Source organism: Accipiter gentilis, chromosome 8 (genome assembly GCF_929443795.1).
Source record: "Accipiter gentilis chromosome 8, bAccGen1.1, whole genome shotgun sequence".
In the NCBI taxonomy this organism is placed as follows: Eukaryota; Metazoa; Chordata; class Aves; order Accipitriformes; family Accipitridae; genus Astur; species Astur gentilis.
In genome coordinates this window covers 39,230,644-39,254,652 of record NC_064887.1, presented here as the reverse complement: position 1 = coordinate 39,254,652, position 24,009 = coordinate 39,230,644, and the positions used below count along the sequence as shown (strand labels likewise).

Below are 24,009 nucleotides of genomic sequence, written 5' to 3'. Positions count from 1 at the left end.
TGGGCTGCCTTGGGGAATGCCGCTGTACCTCAGGGTGAGAAAAAGCTTCAGCAGCCAGAGACCTGGCAGGAGCCTGGTCACCCTCCAGGCACACGCTGAGCATTTTCCCTGCTCGTCCCCCTTTGAACCATGGGGGGCTTGGCCCTGGTTCAGTGCGGTTGTGCCAGAGCCCAGCCCCATGACTCGACCTCTTGTACCTCCCCCACCTTTACCCCTCCACTGTGGGAGCTGTAAGAGTGGCTGTGGCAGAGATCGAGGTTGGGGAGGGTGGTCGGGGGTGCCCCGCTCTCCAAAGACCCTGGTGGGCATATGAAGACACGGTTCTGTGGTCCCCGAGGACATGGTTCTGTGGTCCCTGAGGACCAGGCGTGCTTCCAAACAGCACCTCACCCTCTCCCTCCATCCCACATCATCCCTCGCTCCACAGGGGTTTCCTCCAAGCCCTCCTGGGGACAGAGCTGACCTGGTTGCAAACCCTTTCCCTGCTCCACGAGCTGGGAGGATGTGGCAGCAGGATGTGGCACAAGGCGCACATCCAGGGGTGACGCCCGGCTGAGGGTTTGGGAGGCTGATGGACTCGCAGCATCCAAAAGCACCCACCCCGGTTGGCTCGGGGCATGAGTGTGAGTCTGGGGTTGGCTTTGTCATGAGGAGGATGTCCGGGAAGGGACAGGGAGGGCTAGGGGACATCATGCTTTGGAGAAAGTGCTTGTAGAAGAAGAGGGGACTCCGGGGTTGGTGCCTGGCTCCTCCTGCCAGCGGTTCATACACCGCCGGCGGGCATTCATGAAGAAGTTGCTGACGGTGTTGAGCTCCAAGCCCAGCTGCTGCGAGATGGTCATCTGCATCTCCTTGGATGGGCGCTTGTTCTCCTTGAAGATGGCGATCAGGGTGCGGCGCTGGAGGTCTGTGAAGACCAGCCGCTGCTTCTTGGGCTGTAGGCTCCTGTCTTTCTGCTGCTCTTGCTCTTTGCGTTTGCAAGCTAGATGTTCAAAAGAAAGAATAGGGCCATTAATTGGTGCTCACCACCCTGGCCCACTTGCAGGTTGCCTGGCTGCCTCCCAAAAACCAGGCCCTTCCCTCCAGTAAACCTGCTGGCTTGTTGCCCACCACTCCTAAGCTACCTCTCTCCTCTTCCTCCCTGTGCCTCCTGAGCGTCTGCTGAGATGGGATGACAGCCTCTTACGACACCAGTACGAGAAAAGCCTGGGTGAAGCCCATCACCTCTTCAGATGCCCAGGAAAAGCCCAAGTCTTGGCATCTCCAGCTGACCCTGGGACTAGAGACTGAGGAAACTCCTGGGCTGACTCTGCTCCCACAGCCTGGCTATTGCAACCTGCTCCATCCCTAAATTTTGGGGCTCATCCACCAGCCTCCCTCCCTTGCTGCACTCTGGCATGATCTCCCTTGCCTCCTCATCACCTCTGTGGATCTTGCTGGAGGACTCAGAGAACGGGTGTCCCTTGGCCATCACGTCCAGCTGTCACTTCCGAAACACAGGGAAGAGCCAGGGACAGGGACGTTGTGAAAAGGCCGGTCTGCGACCACCACATCCCACAGCAGACAGCCTGGAAGGACCATTTGTGGTTCCACCTGCTCTAGGAAGGGGTTTTCCTGCCTCTGGAGGCTGGAGAACAGCCTGAGCCACCTGAAGCTCCAGGAAATTGTCTCCCTTGCATGTCTTTGCTACCAGAAACTTTGGCACGTGTGTCAGGTTGAGCCAGCACCAAACTAAAAGCCTCCCCTTCAGATTTGGCTAGAGCGGTAGGTGAGGACAGAGATGCTGTCACACAGGGATGGGCTGTCGGGAGCCAGGAATTCCCCCCTGACACCACCACGCTGCGTGCAAGGGAGGGAGGGAGGTGAGTACACACCTTTTGGTAAATACATGAATTTTAATTGCAGGAGTATTAAAATTCCACACTGCTGGTGGAAGGGGTGAAAAAAGGAGCCCTTTGCTATGATACTCTTCTAGAAAATTATAGAATAACTGAGGTTGGTGGAGGTTGCTGGTCCAGTTCCTACACAAAGCAGGGATGACCTGGAAGCTGTTGAGGGTGCACAGGGACTTCACTGGCTCAGGACTTGGCCACATATGCAGTACTGCGGGAGCACGAGATGCCCATGGGCAAGGCAGGGCATGGATCTGGCCCTCCAAGGTTGGGGACACGCTGTTTCCTTCTGGAAAGCTCGTAAGAGTCAGAAAACTGTGGGCTTTTCGAGGAAAGCCCCATTCTTGCCCCAAACAACAGAAGTTTTCAGCCTTTGGTATTTCTTGGTTTGGATCTGCCAAAGGATTTTGCAAGTAGGGCACAGGTCCTTCAAGACATTCATTGTCGGAACGTTGCTGGATGACAGATTTCAACTTGCTTCTCTCGGGCACTTCCAGGAGTCTCTTCCACCTGGTGCACAGACCTTGGAGGGGCCAGAGGCCAAGGCTGAAAGCCACTGCCACAGCAATGGGATGGCATCTTGGGTCCATGGGACAGGTATTTCCCTCAGGTTAATCACCTGCCTGCTATAGAAACACACCTTCACGGCCAGGCTGAGTAAAAGGGCAAGCAGCCGTGTAGCCTAGGAGTAACGGGAGGATGTCTGAAGTCACTTCTTCCTCACTACAGAACAAGCAAGGTCTTCCTCTGGTTTTTCTTCAGCTGGCCTGCACTACAAGTCCTCTTTACATCACCTTGAACTAACAGAGAAGGATGATATCCACCCCTTCCACCCAAAGCTGGGGAAATCTAGAACTCAGTGAAGCGGCTAATTTATCCAACAAATTTAGCCTTGTTTCCCTGGTTGCTGGGCTCAGTCCTTGCCCTGGCCCCATGCGGATGGTGGGAGCCATCGATTCTGCTCCTGCTGGGGCAGAGGACAGGAGGCACCAAGCTTGGCACAACCAACTCAGCCAAAATCAGCTGTCCCTGACAAAGGTGGTTAGTGGAGAGTCTTCCCCTCCCCTTCTCCCACCCCCACCAGCAGGTTTGGCTGCAAACCACTGTCCTTAGGGACATGGGACAGTCTGAGCCCTGGTGGTGCTGTCCCAGGGGTATCTTACTCAAACAGCCAGCAGAGAATGGTTTAGTGGAAACCTACCCTATGACCATCAGATGCTTGCAAAAAGAACAAACAAAAAAAGCCTTTATAGAAAATTTGACTTTTTTCCAGACATGAATTAAAAAAAAAGACCCCCCAAACTCCCCCCAAAACAAACAACAAACAGAAAAAGTCCCCCCCACACCATACGTGCACATTCGGAGCAGCGCGTCTTCGCCCTTCCGGACCCCTCGCCCGCCCGCCATGTACCCTCCCGGCGTCCCCCCGGCATGCTCGGCTCCGGCCCCATGCCAGTGGCGCGAGTGGGACCTCAGATCGATGGTGGGCACCTCACACGCACCCTGTGAGCATGGCCTTTGCTCTGCATGGATAGCACTTAAACTACATCGCTCTACCATATATACACCAGGTACATACAAATGTGTGTAGGTATGTGTAATTACATCCATACCTCCATGGGACATGTGGGGTGATGTGCTGACCCTGCTGTAATCCTAGCAAAGCCACTGGGATCCAGGTTGTTCTCTCGCTCTGCTGCCTGCTGGCACCCATTCCCACCAGTGGTGCTGGACAGCCAGCCTGAAACCCAGTGTTTCAGCTTTTCAGACTCACATTCCGACCCCTTCATTCAATTTTTAGGAGTAATTATTACAAACCAGTCACCCATTAATAACTCAAAGCTCCGAGGCAAACACTAACCATCAGGGTCTTGCTGGTAAAACTGTGATCCAGCATTTAAACCAGTGCCGACTATTGCTTAGGCAGAGGTGACACCCTGCTCTGCACCCCTTGATAACCCTGTTATTTTTGGCCTGCAACACCGGCGGTGGATGCATCCCACATTTCCTGTGCTCGTTTGTTTATTTATTAATTTCTTTTTCTGCTGACACAGCCCAATACCCCTCATACCCAGTTCAATCTAATTACAGCTCCGCACAACAGAAATCAATAGTGACGCTGGTCAGATCTATTTACGGCGGCCATCAACCCCCCAACAGAGGATCTTTTTCCTATTCCACATCCCCCGGGCACTGCTTTCCCAGGCAGGCTGGCGGTGGCTGTCCCCGTGTCCCCACAGGCCTTGGGAGCCAGGGACGGAGGACAGCCGGCGGCACGGCTCCAACTGCCACATAGGTCAACATAAGGTGAGGGTTTTTCTCTGTGCTTCAAAATCCCTGTTTTCCAAGTCCCAAGCTCCAAATGACTCATCTTAGGCTGAATGCTGTTCTTCAGCCATGTCGTTCCAGCGTCTCTGGGCCTGGCCGCAGTCCGTGGGGATGGGGACACACTTCAGGGCACTTCCACCCCTGCTTCCGCATTATCTCCCCAGCAAATGCCCAAAGAACAGAATTTATTCCCTGCCTTGTCCTGCTCCCTGTTCTTCCTAGGGCACAGGAGACCTTGGCAGTACCAGGACCAACAGCAGGAGAGAAGGACCAGGGTCCTCCGTGGCTAGCAGGAATGCTCCGATGGCCAGTAAGGGGTCGAGCTCACCCACAATGGAAGTCTTTCTCTTCTCTCTCCATCTCTCCCCAGCTCACATCACAACACCTGCACCTCTGAGACCTCCACAGCTCAGCCAGGCTTGGCTGAAACCAGCCAAGTGCAGGAGTGACAAGGAGGGAATGCCAGATGCAGTGCGATGGGGTGATGGTACAGAGCTGGGTCTGGGCCTGGGATGCTGGTCACACAACCCTAGCGGTATTTCATCCCTAAGGTAGCTGATCTGGCTGCAGAAAAAACACAGGGAGCAAAGGCAAGGAAGAACCTCGGGGGCAGAAGCAAGAGGAAAGACCTCTGAAAGCAGAGGCATCCCACCTGCTTCCCCCGGAGGATTTCTGCTGAGGGTTTCTGCATCCCTGGAGACTTATGTCAGAGGGAGTGCGTTTTCCTTGACTTAACCTTGACAGCTCAAAGCAAAATATCTCCCAAATCATTTTTAAAGAGACATAATAGAGACAATCAAATGGCTGCTGTTCAGAAGCTGTGATTATGCCTCCCAGCATGAACTCCGAGAAGCATTTAACTAATACCTGATGGCTTTGCAGGCTTCCGCAGCCTGCCAGACACTGGTTTCTCTATTATACCCGCAAACCTCTGTTTTCTCAGCCCCAGCGTGCTCTCCCTCTCCATTCACTTGCAATACAACCTGTAATTTTCTGCCCACTTTGCTTAAGTGCTGGTGATTTGTTGAAATCACAAAAGACAGCCAGGGGCTTTCAGAGCCAGCATGCTGGCTGTAAGTGAGGTTAGGGGGAAAAAAAACCCCACAAGCTTTTCTCTTTCTCTCCCTGTCAAATCAGCTCACAGTGGTGCAAGGGGACAGAGGAGCATTTAGGGGCTCAAAGGGAGGTGGAGGAAGAGATGGAGAGGGGGTACCTGGATGTAGTTGGCCAGCTCGGGACAGATTTCTTCAGTGCAGAGGTGGGACAGGCTCTTTCACTGGTGGGCACCGGGTGGGAAATGGCCCTGAGCAAAGCTGCCTTCTCTCCATGCCTTTGAGAGGAGTCTAGCCCCTGGGCTGCCTCAGTTTCCCCCTCTCCTTGAAGGGGCAGAGGGATCTCAACCTCTTTCACAGAGAACAGGGCCTGGGTGTAGGGTTGTGCAATGGGTGTTTACTGGTTCACGCCCTGCCCTGATATTCTGGAAGGTTTTGAGAGCTGCAGCTCTGAGTAAACTGGGATGAGCCCAGTGCCTCCCACAGCAGAGCGGTATCTGATCCTGAGCTGAATTAACCTCATGGCATCTGCTCCCAAAAGCTGGAGCTGAGTCTGGACCAGAGATCAGGGGATTTCATCTGCAAAACAGAAATCCTTTGGTCCACAGCTGGGCCAGCTGGGTTGCTCAGAGCTGGGGCAATTTAGTAACTGCAAGAGGTCTGTTTGACTTTTCTTTTCATTGTAGGAAAAGAGCCCAAAGAGATTTGTCACAAAGAGGCTTCTCCAGCAGAATTACGGGTCTTCTCTAGCTGGGAAGACTCAGTGCTAACAGGAGAGTCAGCAGTGGACAACGCAGGAAGAAAGAGTGCCCAAAACCCAAACCCCAACTTTTTTTCTGCCTTTTTTTTTTTTTTTTTTTTCCTGAAACGTCACTTGATTCTGAAAACTAATGAGCACACAGGGAAAGGGGATGCAGTGTCAACCACACAACTGCCAGGGCAGAGCCTGCCCCATGCTGCACGTCCTGCAAATAAATGCCTGCAATCTTCCAGACTTCAGCAGCACACAATAAAAAAAACCCACCTTCTGGGCTCCAAAACCTGTGGGGATTTTGACGGCTGTGGTGCCACAACTTCTGACAGCTTTGAACCATGCTGTAGTAAAAACTGCCCTGCTCTAGAAGCCCGCAGATTCAGAAAACTGTGTATCAGAGGCCATCGAGAGCCTGAGAGATGCGGTTAGGAGCTGTGACTTGTCTGCAGAGCTGCAGCCTCACAGTCCTGCTGGGTTGGAGTGACACAGTCCAGCCAGAGCTCCTGGCTCTGTGCGTGTCCCTATGCCACGTGTCCCTGCCTTGGTGGGGACAGGCTTCCCCGCTCGTGTCCCTGAGAGCTGCCGGAGGATGAGTCCTGAGGCCCGGGGAGAGCCCCTGGTCATTGGTATGCAGCCAACGCGCTGCAGGGTGAGCTGCTTCTCCGAGCCCAGCAAATTAAATCTTCCTCTGAATGCTGCAAATAAGGAGATGAGATGAGACAAAGTGCTTGCCTCTGCGTTGCTGGGTGCATTTTCCTTCCCTTGTGAAGGGTTTCAATGACTCATTCCAGCCAGCAGCTCCAACCAACCTGTGTGGGGCTGCAAGGCATCACCAGCTGCCTGCACTGACCTCCCCGGCCCATTCCCCAGCAGCCCAGCAGCTTTCAGAGCAGTGCAGGTCGGCAGGCAGAGGGAAGGGACTAGAAATGAAAGCGTAAGTCCTCAGTCCTCCGCTCAGGTAATGACAGTCCCTCCCAAGACAGGGGTTCAGCTGGGACTGGCAGAGGCTGGAGGAGACCAGCAGAGCTACCCAAACGTGCAGCAGAGTGGCGATGCCAGCCCGGTGGGATGCCTCACTTTGCCTCTCCTGCACTTCTCAAGCTCTGTCTGGTTTTTCATGGCGTGGCATTTTCAGCTTTTCCAGCTCTGAAGCAGATGAGTTTGTCTGGTCTGAGGGCAGGTGAAGGGACACAAAGAAGCTGGGATGGCTGCAGGTGTGCCTGGCTCCATCCCTCCGTGTTTGCCCTATTTTTATTCTTGTCCTTTCCAGGTAAGCTGCTACCGGCCCCAACAGAGACAGCCCTAGCCTGAGCCAGCTGCATCAGACCCCTCTCATGGACCCAGAACAGTTTCAGGTGACTTAAAAATGTGGGTTTGTTGTTAAAAGCATTTCCTTGCTGCAGAGGTTTGTTTTTTAACTCACTTTTCTGGAGACTTTTGTAAAGGGAGACCCAGTGCCCTGCTCTGCTCTCCCCCAGAGCCGGGTGAACTGGGCTCAACCCACAGCTCTGCCATCACATCTGCTGGCAAAGTCACCTCCCCAATTTGTCCTGTTTCCTCCCTTTCTAAGCCTTTTTCTGGACCAGCGTCGTCTGCTTCTTATTGTCCTGGTGGAGACCACTGCCATCACAAGCGGCTCGGTGCTCATGCTGCCAGCACAGCCCAGGACCAGACCAGATGCCTGGTGTGAGGCAGGGCTGGGCAGAGGTGCCCTGGGAGTCCTCCCAGCTGCTCTGTTCTCCTTACTCTTCTCCCGAGTCATTGCCACTTAGTGTGACGAGAGCAAATTGGTGCTAATGAAGTGCTAGAGTCAGGCAGCGTGGCAGGCAGGAGCCGGCAGTGCCGCAAGGGATGGCAGTGGCAGGGGAAGGTTGTTGCCTTCTGGGAGAGAGGGAGGATGCAGGGATGGGGGTGGAACACCGCTGGAAACCCTCCAACCCCTGAAATAAGTTTTCCTTGGAGTCAGAGACACTTGCTCCTGCTCAGCTTTGATGCAAGAGCCCCAGCTGCGGAATCTGGGGGGAAAAAGGTAGTTTGGGGTTCCATTTGTGCCACGATGACATGGAGAACTAAGTAACGCCAGACAAGGAGACTGCACCACGAATCTGAGGCAAGTGACATCCCTGTGACCCATGCAGCTGTGGGTCCTGCACAGTCCTCCTCTGTCCTTGCTCCTTCGCACAGGAAAGGAGCAGCAAGGATCTCCCTTTGGCATCAGCACGGGCTACTGCTAAGTGACTCTCAGCCTGTTCCTGTTGGACTCCTCCTGCCAAACTCCCGCTGCCTTCAGCAGCTCCCAGATCTGGCTCTCTGAGCGGGGACAATAAAAGAATTCAGCAATCAATGAAATGTGTTTCATCAGAGCACACGTTGCTCCTGAGCCGCTCTCAGTGGAGAGCTGGTGTCCAGAGAGGCCCCAGAGCCGTTATCAGCCAAGGAACATTTGCTGGAGAGAGAGGAAAAGCAGTGGGGGGAAAAAAACAAGTTTTCTGCATTTCCTGATTAAATCTGGTCTCAGGTGGATTTATCGGGTGTGAGATGGGCAGCTCCCTTAGGGTTTGGCTGAGTCAATTCTCAGATGGCTGCTGGCTTTCTTGCTCTGTGGTGCTGTGAACAACAGGAAAATCTGTAATCCTCCAGGTTGGGGCATTCAAGGTTTGCTTCACCAGAGTTTGGGACCCTCTGAAGGCAGGTGGGAGGGCCTGAGCAGGGACACCAGTTGCTCTCAGATTATCCCTTAGGTCCAGCAGCTCATCACAGGAGGGAGCTTCCAGATTTGAGCCCTTCCCTGCCACCAGGCCCTGCTCCAGAAGGCCCCAGTGCCCTCAAAGGGGCTTCCAGCCTGACCTCAACAGGTGCCACAGCCCGGCTCCCAGCGTAACCCAATTCCCAGCCATTCACACCTGGCACAAAGCCGTCCACGTCGTGAGGCAACAGCCAGCGCGGGTGACACATGCCCAGGCTGGTCATCGCGCACTGAGGAGGGGTCTGGGGACAATGGCAGGGCCCAGCGCCCCATTTTGCTGCTCTGAGAGAGTTGAGGGCTGCTTGGGGGCCGGGGGGTGACACAGGGCAGCTGCTCAGACCCCATGAGGGGACCCACCTGGTCCCTCAGGGTGCGTTGCCCCACCAGGCTGGCCCTGGCCCAGGGTGACGCCGCGCCCCCCTCACCCCTGGCTGGGGCAAAGGGCCCTCGGCAGCACCTGCCTGCGGGCTGGGCCGTGAGGGCAGCGGGGCCGAGGTGGAGTGGAGGGGACTCCCAGCCCCAAGGCCCCGGCAGCCGCAGAGACCCGCCAAAGCCCACCCCACTCCACCACCCCGCCGCCATTTTGGAGCGCTGCCCTCCGCACGGCGGGGAATGGTTTACTCCGCGCCCCCCCCCCCCCCCCCCCGAAAACACGATGGGCCTTCCCCGCCGCGCTGGCGCCTCCCTGCGGATGGACGGGCGCATTTCCACCACCCCGGGGGGGCGGTGGCAGTGATACAGCTCGCCCCGCCCCCCCCGCCGCTGCCCAATGGCGCGTTGCGGCCGCCCCCCTCCACGAGGGAGATGGGTTACTCCCTCCCCCCCCCTCGCGCTCAACACGATGGGCCATTCCAGCCACCGTTCACACACGGGGCGCGCTGGGATGGAGCGGTCCACTCGCTTCCCGGGGGGGGACACGTCGGGGCCAGAACCAAGGGCATGGCACCTCCCGGCCCGGCAGCGAGGCGGGGAACTTCCGTCTGCCCCACGGCTGCCCCAGTGTCATGTCACCTCCTACAGTGTCCCAACGCTGCCCCATCGCTGCCTCACACAGTGCCCCATTGCTGCCCCGTTGCTGCCCCACAGGCCGCCCCATCGCTGCCCAACGTACTGCCCAGTCACGGCCCCACGGCTGCCCCGCGTGCCGCCCAGTCACGACGCCATCACCGCCCCATCGCTGCCCCACAAACAACCCCACGGCTGCCCCACGGCCCCTCACCCCTTCCCCATTGCTCCCACCCCAGACACAAAATCACACCACCACCCCCGGGAACCCTGTGCCCTTCCCCCGGGGGCGGCTCACCCCGTCCCCCACCACACGCGTGGGGCTGGCGAGGCTGCGGCCTGCGCTAAGCCAGTGACTCTTAATACACCGCTCTGGCGTTATTAGTTCAGCTCCCAAGGTATTTCCCGCAGTAATTGCACTGATCTGCCAGGGATTACGTGCTGCCGCTGTAACGATGGATGATGTTTTAATTCGAGACGGGCAGGGCAGGGACCGAGACCCCCCTGAGCACCAGGAGTGGAGGCACAAGCCCAGCGGCGTGGGATGAAGGGGCTGCCCGGGGACAGGCAGCGGGGCCTGGGAGGGGTTTTGGGGTGAGGAGCAGCCAGAAACCGGGACCCCGCTGGGTGACCAAGCGATTCCCTGGCTGGGAGCTCGGCCAGATCCACGACGGGCTCCCGGCAGTGGGACGCCAGCGATGCTGGCTGGCGGGGGTTCAGCATCTCCCTCTGCCCCATGGCTCCAAAGCAGCCAGGGATGCTCCTGAGCGGCTGGGGAGGGTCCTTCCCAACTCCCAAATCACTGCTTGGGGGGGGGGGGGGGGGGGGGGCGGCGAATGACCAGCCAAGGCTGTATCCACTGTCGCTGCCCCCCGGGTCCTGCTCCCTGTCCCTCTCCGGCCTCATCCTGCCAGGAGGGAAACTCCCCCAGGAAAAGGGCTTTTGCTCCCTCCCATCCAAACATGGCAGAGAAACTTCCCCCACAACATTACATTTAAAAATGACCCCCATGCAGAGCTGTTCCTTCTGGTAAAGCAGCAATTAATCACGGCAAGTATGGGATGGATTTGTAATCAGCTCCCCCCCTCCCACAGCCCCCATTTCACAGCCCTGGGTATTTTTCTTGCCCCCCCGCCGCTCCATGTGGGGCTGGGGCCGGGGCCAGCACAGCCCATTGATCCTGCCTGGTCGATTTTATTGAAACTCCCACGAGTGGCTTTAACTGCGTGTTGGATATTGCTGGCACATCAGTTTGATGGCTACGTGACCGGCGGGGAGCTCACAGACAGGTTTGCAGGGAGGGAGGTGAAGGGAAACGGCTGTGGGAGGGGGGGATTAATCCTGATGGAGCTGGGTTGTTCCCTGGGTGGAAGCTGCCCATCCCCAGGGCTTTGCCCCAACGGTGGGAGAGTGAAATGTAACGGCATGGCTGGAGGGGGGGTGGGTGTGTGTGTGTTTGGGGGGTTCATTAAAGGGAATGGTTTCTCTTGGCCAAATTTCATTGCTGGCTGCGAAAGGGGCTGTGGGGGGCAAAATGGGCTGAGAAGGAAAGGAGGAGAGGAGGAGGGGGGGAGGAAAAAGGAAAAAGAGAAAAAGAGAAAAGAGAAAAGAGAAAAGGAAGAGGAGAAGTAGAAGAAAAAGGAGAAGAAGAAGAAGGAAAAAAAAACAAAAAGAAAAACAGAAAAAGAAAAACAGAAACAGAAAAAGAAACAGAAAGAGAAACAGAAAAAGGAAAAAAAAAAGAAAGAAAAAGAAAAAGAAAAAGACAAGTAAAAGAAAAAAGATAAGGAAAAAGAAAAGAGAAAAAAAGAAAAAATAAAGAAAAGGAAAAACAGAGAAGAAAAAAGAAAAAAATTAAAAGGAAAAGAGAAAAAGAAAACCAAGAGAAGAAAGAGAAAAGGGACAGAAGCGATAGGAGCAAGGGGATCCCAGCCGGGTGTCACAGCTCCATCCAAGCCCAACGCCCAGCAGCCCCTTTGTTTTCCCCACATTCTCGTCCCCCTTTCCCTTCCTGTCTGTTTTCTCCCATTTTTGTAGAACAGGAGGCAGCAAGGGGGGTGTCTGCCAGGTGATGGTGCCGCTGCCTGGGGGAACCGCTCCCTCCCACCAACAGCACCCCCCGGGTACCCGGGCTGGGCTCCGGCACCTTCAGGAGCATCAGAGCGACGGGTGAGAGGAGCCGGCTGGAATGAAATCATCATGCAGAGAAAGTATAAACCCTCCATAAACGCCACTAGAAAACCTTCCAAGCAGGAGGCTGAGGGGGACATCTGAGCCCCCCAATTCACCAAATGCCCCCCCCCGAGGTCCCTTTTCTAGGGGAGATGACGGTGCTGTAATGACACCCCTGGGGCTGAAGATCCCGGCTCTGCCTGTATCGATTAAGCAGCATCTTCTCATACAGAGAGAAGGGCCGATCCTCCTCCACCCCCGGGCACCCACTGGCAGGGCAACCACCTTGCACCGGTGCCAAAAATCAAAGCAAATAAATAATTTGGGGTTTTCTTGGAGGTGTTGAAGGCAGAGGAATGGCTGGGAATAATTAATTTGGGGCGGAAAAGGCTATTTCAGTTTCGGGGAGATGCTTTCAAATTTTCTCCAGGAAAACCAAGCTGGTTTGAAATCAGCATTATTTTGAATAAATGCCCTGATTTTGATTACTTATTTTTCAATTTATTTTTTTTTCTCTTGGCATAGAAAGCGTCCTATGATACCTGCACCCTTTGCCACGTCTTTGACTCACCTCCTTTTGCCCCATTTCTGACCCACCTGAACTGAAACCAGCTGCAACGCAGACCCATGTGCGAACACCCACCTCACCACAAACATGCAACAGAAAGCAAATTAAATGCCCTAAATCAACTGTGGTCCCCCTTCTGGCTGCCTGTGTGTGTGGGCAGGTGGGTGAGTGGCTTTGGGGGGGTCTGGTAGCAGTGCCCCATACAGGACCTCACCTGGGAATATCAGGGTAGGGGTTCACTGCCTTCAGTGTGAGAAATCAAAATCCTGAAGTTTGGCCCCAAAAAAGGAACTAAAGGAAAGCACTGATCCATGGATCCATTTCCAGAGGCTTCTTCTTAAAGCCTTGGATCCCTCTGGGTGACTCCAAAGCCCAGCAGCGCTGTGCTACTGTCCCACCCTCCCTCCTCCTCCTCTCCCCTTTCAGGTTGGGAGGCAGATGGGGAAGGGACACACCCCCCCCCCCCCCACCCCATCCCAGGGCGGGCTTTGGAAGCACAAACCACCATGGCATCGACCCCATCATGTTTTTTGAGCATCACATTTGAGCCAAACTGGGCCAGATGTTGGTCCATCCACTGAGTAACCACTGAGCAAAACCCGACCGAGATCCATCCCCCATCCTGGGTTTTAATTTATCTGGGCAGATGCCAGGTCCAGGGCAGATGAGGGACCCTCAGAAGTTGGGAAAAAATGAAGAGTAGGGACAGATCTCCAGAGAAATTGCAAGGGATGGGATGCTGCTTGCAGGCACTGGCGTCACTGCCACGCGCTGCTGCGCTCCGCGGCCCTGCAACAGGCACTGAGTGCCAGGGTCTCCGATGGTCTGTAGTGGGAGCAGCCTTTGTCGGCGGCAGAGCAGAGCCGTTGATATCTCTGTCAGCCCCTGATACTATCACCCGTCAGCAGCTCCCAATACATTTGCAATTTTATCCCTAATGGAGAGAGTTTGCTCATTACCTGCTCTTTATCGTCCGAGGATAGCATGATTCCCACAAAGGGGCATCGCTCGCTGGAGCTCATCTTCCAGCTTATAGGTTTGGCCTTTTACATGGCATCACTGAGTTCCTCGGCTTTAATAACCAGCTGCTGGTGTCTTCACATACTCCGAAAAAGCACTGTCATCCCCACTCTTTCATGTGGGGAAACTGAGGCACAAAGGGATTTGTGGATGCTCAACTTGTTAACCCACGGCTAAGTCGCAACTCCTGTCCCTTCAGCTGCATGGTGGCACTTGGTGTGGGAAGGGGAGATGAGGCGTTGGGACATCTCCCTGTGGCCAGAGCCACTTGCCGTGGCTCTTGGCTTCCCTGGCTGTGCCAGGCACTGCTGTGGGTGCTCCTTGGGGAGTTTGTCACCTATACAGCCCTTTGAGGACCGTGCTGGCACAAGGTGTTTCCCCACATTTTGGTCCACTTAGGGTTTTTATAGGGTCCCTGACAGCCAAACCTGATGCATTGGGTTCCCAGCTGTGCCCTGCAGAGCCGTGCCATGCACCAAGCCCTCCCAGCACACCCCAAGCCCACCAGCCCCCAATATTTCAGGCTCCCTGGATTCATGCCAACAGCAGAAGACCTCGGTTCTCTTCCAATCTGAGTAGGAGACCTCGGTTCTCCTCCAACCTGGGTAGGAGACCAGCAGTCCCCTGGTCCCCTTGCTGCCTCTTCCTGCCAACACCTGGGCTCAGCAGAGCTGGGTGGGCTACTGCTGCCCATGCCATCAGCAGCAGAAAAAGCTGCAATTTGCTTTTCCATCATAATTTTTTTGTCAAGATGTAAGGATTTTCCTCACTGCTCTGCAAGCAAGAAGATGATGGCCAGTCCCAGTGAGCGCCTTCCCAAAACCAGTCCCTGCTTTCCCCTCGGCAGGCTCCCGCACAGGGATTTTTCTGGCTCCTTCTCCCAAGCTGGGCAGAGCCAAGCCACCCCTAGCCTGCCAGGGGTGACAAGGTTTCATGGACCCCAAAGGGGTCACTCCTGCTTGGTGATTTCTATACCTTGGGTTTGGGATCAGAAAAAGAAGAGGGACAATCACAGAGATACAGAACCGAGGCAAGACGGCGGGTCCGGGTCTCCCAACGGGGCCATCAACGCAGGGCAGCGGTGGTGGCATCTGCTGTTCCCCAGGTTAGAGGCCAGGCAGCAAATTCCACCCCGCAGCTCCCCACTCTCAGCTCACAGCGACACCGAGTCCTCCTACATGGAGAAAACCAGGGTACGGTTTGGTTGGAGCGACAAGGTCCTGCAGTGAAGAGCTTGGAGGCAAAACCCCAGGGATGAGAAAGCGAAGGAAAGGACCATCACTAATCCCAAACAAGGGGGCAAAATGTTGGTACCCACAGTGGGATGGGGCTGGGGAATAGGAGCATCCTCGCTGCAGCCCGCATCCCACCCATCGTGGGTGTACGTGGGTGCACCTCCTCCCACCATGCGGCACCTCCAGTCCCACTTTTGCTGCAGCAAAGCATTGCCTTCTCCGTGCCTTAACTTCATCACCTGTGAAACACCTTGAACCCTATTGAATCCCTTTTAAATAATTTTTGGACTTCCTCACCTTGCGCTGCAGAAACCACCAGGACTTAGACCAACAGTGCATATCGCTAACAGAAAATATATATATATATGTTAAGATAGAGTTACTAAAGTCATTCTTGAAATCCTACCCATGCCCATGCAAATGTGGCTCAATTTTAATATTGGGTCTTTATTTTTTAAATGTCCTGCTCCCTCCTTCCAGCACCAGATAATCCAGGTTGCCTTTTTGTTTCCCTATTTTTTAACAACTCCAAATGTTTTAAAAATCCACCATCTGTTTTGCCTGTCCAACCCTGCCTTGGTTTAAATCTTGCTGGAGGTGCTTTATATATCATTTGAGGTATTAACAAGATTTTTGAATTTCCATTTAATTGGCAAAACCTTGCCACTCGATGGCCACGGTCCTGCACGGAGCCAGTAAGAAAGGTACTCGGCTGCCAAAACCTACTGCCAGCTGCTCGCCAACCCCAGCTCATACCTGCATTGCTCCCGTTGCACTCACCCACCATTGCTTTTGGCTGAGGACAGATGGGCTGAAGGAGAAAAATTTTGGCTCCAACTTCCCTTTTTGGCCAGTTTTCAAAACTAGGGACTAACCCCAGTTGCCATCGGTGCTGTGCAGGAGTAGGGCAATGGCCAAGAGCACATCCCGGGTTGGTTGGACACATCCCGGGTTGACTGAAGCCTCCGCTTGATGCTGAGACACAGGATTTGTGCACCTCAGCTCAGCTCCAAAAAGGGAGCTGGGGCAGAGACGCGTGCAGGTGCGTGGATGTGGGGTGAGGGCAGATCAAAGCTGCCTAATGCCTCCATCTGTACTCGGGGTGCCGGGGTCCCTCTGCCTGAGCCTGAGAAACCTCAGGAAATCAGGCAGCAAAGGGGGAAAATTCTTCCCCTCCAAGAAAACAAGGTGCTGGGGCTGGGAGGTAACTGGTCTGGCTTCTGCCGCGGCCAGGGAGGCAGCGATTCCTGTGGGAAACACAGCCCGTCCTAAGGCAGCGGCATCCCAAACTGCAGCCCAAGGTCTGGAGCAGGAGGACACGTTGAGTCTCCGAATCTCCACCGAGCTGCAAAGCCCCAGCCCTTCTGAGCCAGGCTCTGGTGGGTTTGGGGTTTTTTTTAATTTTTCCTCTTACTGTTTCGTTGGTGTTGCAAGTCAGCCATTGCCACTCTGCCAGGAGCCCTGCAAAGGCTTCACACGAGGAGACCCGTGTGCCCGGGAGGTTTCCGTAGGGGATTTCTGATTCCTCTACACCCAGGCGACGCTGCAGGGATGCTGGGGGAGGCGAGGTGCCGTGCCCAGGGCAGGGTGGGATGTTCCCAGGGCAGGAAAAGAGGCGCCTGGGCCCTGCCTCTGGTCTTCTCCTGCCTTCACCATCCCTTCTCTTCCTCCGCTTTGGCAGAGCCCAGGTTCGTCCCCGGTTTTGGCATTTGCTCCGCGGCACCGAGGAAGCCAGGCAGAAAACCCTGTGATGGGAGCACAGGCAGAGCCTCCCCTGCAGCCACTCCTGGGGGGGACGGCTGTCCTCTCCCAGAGGCGCAGGCTCCCCGGCCCTGCAACCACATCTGAGCAGAATGAGAAAATATTGGATTTGTTTTCTGGAGTGAAAAAAAAAAAATAAAAAAAAAATCCAATATTCTGTCTGCGATCCCAGACTCCGCGCCTGGTTATGGCAGGAAAATGCTGTAAATCTCCCCTTTCCCCACCAGCTAGGGAAGAAAGACTGATTTTCTTTTAATATTCTTATTTTCTCTCCTGGTTTAAGCCCCATCATTTTGCAGGCGGCTCTGGAATCTCTTTGTTGACCAGGGCTTAAACCTGCTTTCCCAGCTCCTCCGACCCCGGGAAGTCGCCTCGCACACCCTTCCCAGCAGCTCGCAGGCAGCGGCAATGAGATTTTAATAGATGTATTTTCAAATTAGTTCTGGGCCTTTCAAGACTTATCAGTTAAATGAGGTTTTTCAAATTGATTCAAAGGTCACTCTGAGAGTTTTCTCTTCTCTGTTATCTCTCCCTTATGGTTTCAGTGGCGATTGACAGGACAGAGAAAAAATATCACCCCCATGTCGTACACCCAGAAAAAGAAAAAAAACAACAAAACCCCACCCAAAATGTGCACCCAAAAATGAGGAGGCGGCAAGAAAGGCCCCAGCTTTGGCCCCTGGTGCTACCTCTGCTTTGGGGCTGGGGGGGGGTCCCTCCCGGGCAGGCGATGAGCGGAGCCCTGGGAGGGGGATTTGGGCAGCAGTGTTTGTGGAAGCAGGACCCCACAGACACGGGTGGGTTGTACCCGGAGCAGAGAGGGGAGATTATTTCCTCCTGGGGGGGGTGGAAAGCCTTTTTAATATTTAACCGACGAAGGTTTATTGGCCCCTCCTGACGGGCAGATTAGGAGCAAACAGAAAAATCACCGCGGGCGGAGCGAGGCGGCCCCCGCCGCGCTGATAAGGGCGCGGGGTGGTGCGGGGCAGGGTGCGGGGTGCGGAGCGGGGTGCGGGGTGGTGCGGGGTGCAGTGTGGTGGGGTGCGGGGTGCGGGGCGGTGGCGGTGCGGGGTGAGGGGTGGTGCGGGGTACGGTGCGGGGTACGGTGCGGGGCGCGGTGCGGGGCGCGGTGCGGGGCGCGCAGCGGCCGCCCCCGCGGAGCCGGCGGTGGCTGCTCCAGGCTGGCGGCCCCGGTGGGCGATTCCGCGCCGGCGGAGCAAGTCGCGTCTTATTAACGTGCTAAGAAAAATATAAAATAAAATAATAATAATTTAAGAAAATTTTGAGAAATTTAAGGGGGAGAAAAAAAACTTTTTTTTTTTTTTTCCAACGGGAAGAACGGGTTTCTCTCCTTTCTCTCTTGCTTTCTTTGTATTTTCCTGAGTGGGCATCTCTCCCGTGCAGGGGGGGGGGGCGCTGGGCGCCTCCAGCCCCAGACTCTCGTTTTTCCCCATTTTACAGCGGCGAAATAATTCGCTCCCGATCCCACAAACCTCCCCCGCGGCCGCGGAGCGTTTTCCTCGCCGCCCCGCGGACACGCGCGGATCGAAAGCAATGAAACCGTCCGGGATTTTCCGCCGCTCTCCCGGGCCGGAGCCGTGGCCGGTGCCCGGGGCCGCGGTCGCCCGGAGCCGCGGCCGGAGCCGCCCCGGTGCCCGGTGGCCGCCGGCGGGGAGGAGCTGTCGCTGGGCCAAAGTCGTTTGAAAGAAGCTGAAATTGAAACAAAACTCGTGGGGGGAAAAAATAATATCTATTTCCCGAGTTTTTACGCGGCGCAATCTTGTCCCTGATTCTGGCCGTGTTGTGTATTAGTTCGCAGTATTAATTAGCGACATTAATTATTAGCGTTGCTAAAACTCTCGGGCATTTGCTTTGGCCCAGCCCCGTGATCGTGCTCACAGTTTCAGGGTGGTTTTGGGCTTTTTTTGAATAACGACGGCTCGTGCTGCGGCGGAGATTTGCTCGGGGGAGAAAGCCCTGGGAGAAAAAAGAAAAGAAAAGAAAAGAAAAGAAAAGAAAAGAAAAGAAAAGAAAAGAAAAGAAAAGAAAAGAAAAGAAAAGAAAAGAAAAGAAAAGAAAAGAAAAGAAAAGAAAAGAAAAGAAAAGAAAAGAAAAGAAAAGAAAAGAAAAGAAAAGAAAAGAAAAGAAAAGAAAAGAAAAGAAAAGAAAAGAAAAGAAAAGAAAAGAAGAAAAATAAGAGTGATATTGAGAGAAAGAAAGAAAGAAGGAAATAAGAAAGAGGAAAGGAAAGGAAAGGAAAGGAAAGGAAAGGAAAGGAAAGGAAAGGAAAGGAAAGGAAAGGAAAGGAAAGGAAAGGAAAGGAAAGGAAAGGAAAGGAAAGGAAAGGAAAGGAAAGGAAAGGAAAGGAAAGGAAAGGAAAGGAAAGGAAAGGAAAGGAAAGGAAAGGAAAGGAAAGGAAAGGAAAGGAAAAAAACGAAACTAAAACACGAAAAGTAAACGAAAACAAAACAAAAAAAAGGGTGGGGGGAGAAAAAGTTGGGGGCGAAGGCTAAAGGAAAAAGAAAAGAAAGCTGGGAGAGGGAAAGGGAAAAGAAACTGTAAAAGACGAAGAAGGGAACGAACGGGCTCGGGGAGCGCTGCCCAGCCGCCCCGGCCACAGCGCGGCCGCGCTCCCCCTGCTCCGCGCCACGGGAAAAGCTTTGGGGCAGAAACAGCCGATCCCGGGGGCCGCGGAGCCCACTCGGGACCGCGCTGCTTCCCCGGGACGTGGGCAGCGGCCAGGTCCCAGCGGAGCCGGTTCTTCCGGCCCGGCCTTACAGCCCACTCGCGGCCCCGACGCTTCACGCAAGTGCGTGAATTTCCCGCACGGTCACGCGTCTCGGGGAAAAACACGGGAGGATGGGTCAGCCGAGCGCTCGGCCGAGTTCGGGGCAAATGAACGCGGGGAGCGGGCAGCCGCCGTGTACCGAAAGGGACACAACGATGTTGTCGCCCTCCCGAGAAATAATCACGAGCGAATTCCCTAGTTCTGAGTGTCGGAATAAATCCGTGGCGCGGAGCGGGTTTGCTCTGACAGGATGGGAGCGCACCCACAGACACGCGTGGTAGGAAGGCACCCACCGCCCTCCGCGGACACGCGGGGATGGGAGCACAGGAGCGCGCCCGCTTCCCACAGGGTCCCACGGGAACGAAGCCTGTGTTTTTGTCGAGGGACTGGGATGGCGGGTGGGGGGGGTCGCGGGTGGAGGCTCGGAGCCCCGCTCCGCCGTGCAGGAACCCCCAAAGATGCCACGGCGGGAGCTCCCCGCCACCCACGGGCCCTCTCAGGCCTCGTGGGGGGGTCACGAAGTTTGTGGAGCTGCATCTGGGGAGGGGGTGGGGGGGCTGCGGCCGTGACAGCGGGTCGCAGAGATGGATGGCCCGAGGGGCCGGGCCGGGCCCGGCCAGCTGCTGCCCAGATGTTTCCCCGTGGGACCCCCCTATTTTGCGGAGCCCCGCGGGGCGAGAGGAGCCGGAGGGAGCCCGGGGGCGGTGGGGGGGGGGGGGGCTGCAGCCCCCCCGGCTGCGGCATTGCCCGGGTCCCGGCTGAATAATTAATGGTTCATCTGCGGACGGGGCGGCGGGAGGGGGAACTGGAGTGGAAAGAGGAGAAAAGCGGCAATTGCCATTTATAGGGGCCCGGCGTGTTTATTGATCCGCGATTTACTGACTCGGACTAATCCATCAGATGGACTCCGGCAGCCCGGCGGGACCGGGACCGGGACCGGGACCGGGACCGGGACCAGCCCTCGCCCTGGCCGTGCCCCGCGTCTAAAACTCGTTTTTTTCCCTTGCACTGGAAGGGAAAAAACCCGATCGCAGCCCAGGCGGGGAAGGGCTCCCTTCCCTCCTTGCCGGCGGCGGGGGTCGCAGCCCTCCGGGCCCCTCCAGCCCCCCCAGCCCGGGGCGGCCTGAAGGGACGAGCAGGTTCCACCGGAGGCCCCGGGTGGGTCGGGTTGGGGGGGGATTCGCCTGCAACGATCGTTAAGGCCGGGCACGGCCCCCCCGCTCCAGCACGACCCCCTCCCATAGAATCCCCCCTTCTCGGGGCAGCCGGGCCGGGGCTGAGCCCGAGGGGCTTCAACCGGTGGCGGTCCCGGGTGGACGAAACGGCGGGAGGAACGAAACGAAAGCGGGTCCCGGCGGGGCGGCACCGGGGCCGGGGACCGGGAACAAAGCGGCCGGGCCGGGGGAGGCCGCGGGGAGGTGGGAGCGGTTCCCCCCGCCCGGGGCCGGGGGCCGGCCGATCCCCCGCCAAGGGCCGCTCGGGGCGGCCCGGTCCCGCGTGGGGAGCCGGGGTTCAACGCGGGCCGGTTCATGGCGGGGTGACTGCTTTGGCGGTTTGTTTTGTTGTGGGTTTTTTTGTTGGGTTTTTTTCCCTGTCTTCGCAGAAAGCAAAGAATTAAACCCCGTCCCCGTGAAATTTGGGGGTTTCATTTCCGTAAATAATGCCTCCAAGGCGTCCCTGGGGCCGAGGGAAACTCGGCGCTGGGGAATAAAAACCATTTGGGAGAGAATAAACCTCCCCCGACGCCGCGGGAGGAGCGGAGCGATGGCAGCGGGGCCAGAGCCCGAGCCGGGCCGGCGGGCAGGGACCTCCCCGAGCCCCCCCCAGCCGGGGCCGCGTTTTTATCATCACCATCACGGTTATTATTTCAAATTTTGGCGAGTCAGAAACCAGCCACCCGCTGCTCAATTAGCCCGAACAACGGGGGCATTAAACGGCCGATCGCGGCAGTGTTTAAATCTTTATTTACCAGAACCTTGTAAAGCCAGGAACAATTTGCATTCTATTAACTGCTTTTCAATAGGGCATCGACTGGAACTAAAAGATGCCACTACCCTGCCCTAATTAAAGAGCAACTGAATTACACTAAATACATATGAACGCTGCTCTCCTCCATAAATAACAGCGGGCTCCTCGCCGTGCCGAGCGCCCGGTGGGCCGGACTCTGCCCGGCGCCACGGGGACCTCCGATTTCTTAAAAAAAAAAAATTAAAAAAAAATTAAAAAAAATTACACACGCGTGGCTTTTACCCCACGCCCATCCCCGCTTGGCCCCGCGGAGCTCCGGCGCGGTTCTGCCGGGGACGGCGCGGAGAAGCCGGGGGAAGGAAGGGCCGGAGCGGCTCCGGGTGCCGGGGGGGGGGGGGGGGGGGTGGCGGGTCAGGCCGGGCACCGACCCCTCTGCCAGCCCTCGACCCTCTCCCCCGGGGAGCAGAGCGGAGCCGGGCCCCCCGCCCGCCCCCCCCCCCCCCCCGCAGCCACACACAGCGCGGCCGCGCAGCAAAACCGCGTTTCTCCAGCAAACCCTCGGCCCTGAGGCCGACCGAGCCCCGCCGGGGGCGGCGGCGGGGAATGGCGCTGCCTCCGCGCTGCGCTCCGCACCCGCGGGGCTGCGGGACAGCAGCAGCCCCCCCCCCCCCCCTCCCCCGCCCTGCCCCGGCCGGGAACCGGGAGCACGGGGCGGGGGGGTCGCTCCTTCTCCCCGAGGGCAGCCGGTGCCCCGGAGGGAGCGGAGAGCAGCCCCGGTGCCGCCCGCGTCCCCCCACCCTATCCCCGGCCCCACCGGCGGGGAGCGACCGGGCAGCGCGGGGACGGACCGGAGCTTTCCCCGAGCGCGGCTCCGGTACCGAGAGTCGGTGCTAAACCGCCCGCGAAGGAGCTCCACGAACGGCCCCGGGGGCCGCGGCTCAGCCCGCACCCACGGGCGGCGGGGAGCGTGGGCCGGGGGCTGTCAGCGGCTCTCCGCGGGGTGAGGGACAGCTTCGGCGGGTGGGACGGAACGGGAAAGCCCCGCCGGGGCTAGAGGCAGCCCGGAGGGGCGGCGGGGAGCGGCGGGCAGCTCCCGGCTCCCGCCACCCGGGATCTTTCATTTCCCGCTGGCAGGAGCAGGCCCGGGGAGGCGGGGGGGGGGGGGGGGGGGAAGGTTCGCCTTCAATATAATACGCCTTAAATAGCATTTCTTTCCCTTTCTTCGAAAGGCTTCACATCGACTCGATAGCAGCCACCCCCCTCCCGCGAGCGAGGGGTCCCCACGCGTGTTCGCAGCATCCTCCTCGCCCACCCACCCACCCACCCGCCCGGAGGTGCGGGGCGGACGGCCGCGGCAGCGGACCGTGCCGTAACCTACCTGCCAGCCTGAGCGCCGACATCCTCTGAAATTCCGGCTCCTGCAACCATTTCCACATCCTCCGGAAAGTCTCCCGGCCGGACTTGAGCTTACTCCAGGGCTTGGGGTTCCGCAGCAGGTCCGAGAGGGTCCCCTGGGAGCGGCACAAGATCCTCTGGGCGAAGATCGCCTGCGGGATGCTGTAGCGTTTCAGCTCGGCCGTGATCCTCTGAGCCACCTCCTTGGTGTTGATCTCCTCCACCTGCCCGGAGCCTCCGGGCTGGGAACCGGTGGCCGAGGCCTGCCTCTCCCTCTCGCCCAGGAGAGAGCCACCGGGCTGGGCGTGCGGGTGACCGTGCGGGTGCATCCCGTTGAGCGGCGGCATCATGGCCGAGCTGGGGGCCGCCAAGCCCCGCGCCAGGTGCTCCTCGCCCCGGGACAGCATCGCGGCGTGGGAGTCGAAGCCGTTGGGCGAGAGCATCTTCTCGTTGGGCAAGTGGCCCCCGGGGCCGTAGGGGGCGAGCGGCTGCTGGGCGTTGTGCAGGCTGCCCAGCCCGTTGGGCAGCGGCGAGAGGGGCTGCCCCATGGCCGGCATGTCCTTGGGGTAGTGGCTGTAGAGGTTGCCCATGGAGGCCAGGCTCCGCTCGTCGCGCATGAGGGTGAAGCTGCCGCTCACGTTGCCGGCCAGGCGCTGGTGCGGGTGGTGGTGGTGGTGGTGGTGGTGCGGGTGGTGGAACTTCTCCGAGACCGTGGAGATGGGCGGCAGGTGCTGCAGGGGGGTCAGCGTGGTGTAGGTGCTGCTCAGGCTCATGCCGGAGGGGGACTCGCAGGACATGCTCATGGCCGGGTGCAGCGGGGCGGCCAGGCTGTGCTCGGCGCGGTAGTCTCCCCCCTCCAGGATGGAGGCCATACCCGACACCATGGCGGGCCGGCCGTGCGGCACCAGGTTGCGGTGCGAGCCCTGCCGCCCGTGCGCCGGGCTCAGCAGCTCGGCGGGCTGCGAGTGCGGGACGCCGTGCAGGCTGCCCAGGTTCTCCATCGCCAGCTCCATGGTGGCCGCCGGGCTCTGCCGCTGCCTCGCCCGCTCGCTCGCTGCCTTCCTCCCCCACCCCCCCCCCTCCCGCCGCCGCCTCCTCCTCCTCCTCCTCCTCCTCCTCCTCCTCCACCGCCGCTCCCCCCCCCCCCCTCCCCGCTCCCCGCGCCGGCTGCCCGGATTAATTCAGACTCCGCGCTCGGGGGGGATCGATCTCCCGCGCCCCGCGGTCAGGCCAGCATGATGCGCCGCGCCCGCCCCAGCCCCAGCCCGCTTCGGTGCGCTGCGGCGCGGGGAGGGGGGGGCTGCGGCCGGCCGGGGAGCCGGGGA

At 57.7% G+C, this 24,009-nt stretch overlaps 1 protein-coding gene across 1 annotated transcript; it reads right to left on the bottom strand.

The window, feature by feature from the left end:
- Positions 1-337: 337 nt before the first annotated feature.
- On the bottom strand, positions 338-23,699 carry ONECUT3 (one cut homeobox 3). Its single transcript, XM_049808494.1, has 2 exons — positions 22,668-23,699; positions 338-982 (listed from the first exon to the last, which is right to left on the bottom strand). Exons 1-2 carry the CDS (start codon positions 23,695-23,697, stop codon positions 690-692), a joined length of 1,323 nt encoding a protein of 440 aa, XP_049664451.1. The 5' UTR covers positions 23,698-23,699; the 3' UTR covers positions 338-689.
- Positions 23,700-24,009: the final 310 nt, after the last annotated feature.

What these genes read in the sequence shown, in the direction of transcription:
- ONECUT3 (XM_049808494.1), bottom strand. Translation starts at nt 23,697, where the DNA reads ATGGAGCTGGCGATGGAGAACCTGGGCAGCCTGCACGGCGTCCCGCAC. An exon ending in GTCGGCGCTCAGGCTGGCAG is followed by an intron (nt 983 to 22,667) that starts GTAGGTTACGGC and finishes TTGAACATCTAG; the next exon opens with CTTGCAAACGCAAAGAGCAA.